General features: G+C 32.8%; 2 protein-coding genes across 2 annotated transcripts in view; both read left to right on the top strand.

Moving 5' to 3' along the window:
• LOC106684553 (putative ankyrin repeat protein RF_0381) overlaps window positions 1–732 on the top strand; it is a 19,718-nt gene extending 18,986 nt beyond the window's left edge. Inside the window, exon 2 of the transcript XR_010845181.1 lies at window positions 653–732. The gene's annotated coding sequence lies outside the window, so the exon portion shown is untranslated. The remainder of the gene's footprint in view (window positions 1–652) is intronic.
• Window positions 733–1,898: 1,166 nt separating this feature from the next.
• The window catches only part of LOC136795041 (putative ankyrin repeat protein RF_0381), an 18,252-nt gene continuing 16,705 nt past the window's right edge, over window positions 1,899–3,445 (top strand). Inside the window, exons 1-2 of the mRNA XM_067053673.1 lie at window positions 1,899–2,078; window positions 3,198–3,312. Of these exons, the coding sequence (XP_066909774.1) occupies window positions 1,899–2,078; window positions 3,198–3,312 (295 nt within the window). The remainder of the gene's footprint in view (window positions 2,079–3,197; window positions 3,313–3,445) is intronic.

Consider the following 3,445-nt stretch of genomic DNA (forward strand, 5'->3'; position numbering starts at 1 on the left):
AGTTCTCCTGTAGTAAGTAACGTAGTAAGTAGTGAAGTAAGGAGTTCTCCTGTAGTAAGTAATGTAGTAAGTAGTGAAGTAAGGAGTTCTCCTGTTAGCAATCGGAGTTCATTTCTGTTTAGGTCTAGCAGCCTAAAGAAATTTCGTTATGTATGTTACATATCAAATGTAATCCCAAAATCCAAATGGGAAAAAAAAAAAATGAAATTTTCGCTACCAAATCAAATTATGTTTTAAGTGTGTAAAATTATATTTATTTCATTGTTCATGTGTTTGTGCAATTATTTTTATTTCACTGTTAATATGTGTATTTTTGTGGGATGATATTTTATTTCATTTTTTATATATATGTTTTAATATAAATTGTGTTTTATACACTCTAAATCATTTTTCCTAGTCACTTGTGATATTTTAAGTCAGATAATATTTTCGGAGTTAATACAATACAAATTCTGATATGATTGTGTGTAGCCGAATTAAAAACAAAATAGTTCTGAATTATACTTTTTTAAAAATATTTTGTACAAAAAAATAAAACAATATTTATCATTTGTTGATTTTTCTTTGTACTCAATCTCCCTCGTCTCAATGATGTAAATCATGATCTTATGAATTTTTAAAAAATTAATTCTATGAAGGTTGTTTTTTTTAGCAGAGAAATGAGAACCATGGCGTTTGCATGAAATGGGAGAATCGCTCATATATTAGTGGCAATGTGCGAGACCTGTATTGGTAATTTTAATCTCCTGTTTGTTTTTTTTTGAGCATGCTTTAAAATATATTTCAAAATATTCTTCTTCTGTCAATGTGAAATGAATATATATGGAGGAAAATTCAAAAACCAGCCAAACAGTTATGGATCTTACCTCCTCAGATTTTGTTGCAATTCTATTGGTATAAACTTGAGAAAAAGTGAAATTTCACTGAGATGTGTCAACTCCTTTTTTTCAATTATGGGAATGTAAAAGTCTCATAAATGGGAAAGGGGGGGGGGACGAGACGTTTTCGCTTTTCAAAATCCCGTGGTTTATTTATTAACTAAATAATAATTCATGTTTGGGTTATATTTATTTTCATGAAAACTTTAATATTGGCTGTGCATTAATAATTAATATGAATGATGAGTTGAATTTATGAAAGAGAAGCTTTAATATTTTCTTTTTTTTTTTTCAATAAAGCCTTTTCCATCTTATACATCATATATTTTGATCTGTGATTTGAGAATTATAAAAGAAAAAAAAATTGTCATCTTGCATTCCTTGATCTGAAAGGCAGCGTTTGATGTGGTCCCAGGAAAAGAAATTTTGTACCCACTAATAGCCAAGAGTGTACCTGGAGACTTGCTGGTGGCCATACAGCCAGCCTACCAAGGAGCCATGACAGAGTTAAGAATAAATGGTATGGAATCGGAACCTTTTCCAATTGTGAGAGGAGCTAGACAGGGAGATAGCTTAAGTCATCTTTTATTTATAAATGTAATGGACGAAATCCACAAAATCTGCAAGTGACGAACTACGTGGACAACAAGTGGGAAATGGAATGTGAGAACTGTCCTCTTACAAAGCCTTTTATACGCGGATGACATATTCCTAATATCCGACACCAAGACAAACTACAACAAGCTCTGGTAGAATGAGAAGAAGAGTTGCTCAGAAAAGGGATGCAAATTACCACCTCCTAGAAGATGTCCAAGTGATCTGCAATGGTGAGTCACTTAGGCAGTGAAGGAATATACCTACTTAAAGGACCGTAATTAGTAGCTCGGGTAAGATAGACGCCGAAATATCAACACCGCGAAGTAGACAAGAAGACCAAAATGCATGTATATAAGTCTGCTTACCTGCGTACACTCACCTACGGCGAAGAAAGCTGGACAACACTGGACAGTGTTTCGCATAATGGCATCGAAAATGAGGTTCCTTTGCAGATTTTTTGGGAGAACTAGAAGGGATCGCATTAGAAACGAAAGCATTAGAGAGCAACTAGAAGTTACAGAACTTAAAACCACTCTAGAAAGATGGCAACTCCAGTTGTTTGGACATGTCTGTCGCCTGAACGAGGACTTGGATCCTATAAAGGTATTAGAGGCTCGACCCACATTGCGAGACCACTCGGACGCCCCAGAATTACATACCAAGAGTATATCCTAAGAATTGGAGGTAAAAGAGGCAAATTCGTCAATGAGATGAAGCGGCTAAGCAGGGACCCGGCAGAGTGGTTACGCTGGATTATGGCTCCTATACGCTAGCTAATGGCATAAGAGGAAGACAAAGAAGAAGAAGAAGAAGAAAAAGAGAAATTTTAGTGTTAAGAATGTATTATTCTAACCTTATGAAGTGTTATGTATACTATTACATATCTCTAGTTGAATTAGGGAAGCTTCTACAAGTTCTGAAACCTGCCGTTCCCTGTTTTTTAGACCATGTATGGGACCTGGATTCTGAAAAAAATGAAAACTTAGTTTTTTAAATTTTTTTCGCCTACTTTATTGGAAGCCTCTTTTGGTTTTTATAACTTCATACATTTAAACTAAGCAATATTTTTTTGTTAATCAATATTTAAACTATGTAGGAATGTTTTCTTAATCTACATTTAAAATAAAGAGATAGATTCATATACAATAATAACCTTGAAATCCATATAAAGCAAAGGTATAAAACAATAATATAAGAAATGGTTAAAATTAAAAAAAAAAATTGAACGAGCGATGGGGCACGTCGAGTATTGTGGATCTAGAATCAGCGTAAGATGATTGGTGACCCCCTCACCATCCCTCCCTCTTGTATTATAAAATATTTTTAGCTTCATTACCGCCCAACATGTGAATTATAAGTGTATATCAGACAGAATATTAAAATTGCACATTGTTATGATCTAACTGAAACAAAATTGGACTTACACCCATATTGAAGAAATTTCATGGTCATATGTTAATTATGTTAAAAAAAGAAGAGTAAAATATAATTAAATTGTAAGATAGTTTGAGACGGTAAGTAGTTTATAAGACGTTTATGGGACTCCTGTTTTTTATTTAATTTATTTTGTTTTTGGTTGGTGAGGGAGAATGAAACAGTTTCTCATACGGTTGTTGTATTAAATTCTGGATTATTATTTTTTCCCCCAAACTTTCACAGTAAACAGCATTTTGTAGTACTTTGATGGCCGTAATAATTAATTAAACTCTGTTCTTCCTGTAGTCCCATAATAGACAATTTCTCAGCTTCCTTCTGTCTGATGTGTGGAGGAGTTTAATTAGGGTTTTTAAGTTGGCTCAGTCTGCAGCCAGTATTCAGTCAGACCTGACTATTAACAGTAAGTATTATAGCAGTATATTACATATTATTTATCTTTAAGAATTAAAAACCATAAAAATTAAATATTAATATTGTATACTCTTCAGTATTTTAAAATTTATTGCTAAATTTCCAGTTTATAAGTAAAAATA

Source organism: Halyomorpha halys, unplaced genomic scaffold (assembly GCF_000696795.3).
Source record: "Halyomorpha halys isolate HHAL.00 unplaced genomic scaffold, Hhal_1.1 Scaffold591.1, whole genome shotgun sequence".
NCBI lineage: Eukaryota > Metazoa > Arthropoda > Insecta > Hemiptera > Pentatomidae > Halyomorpha > Halyomorpha halys.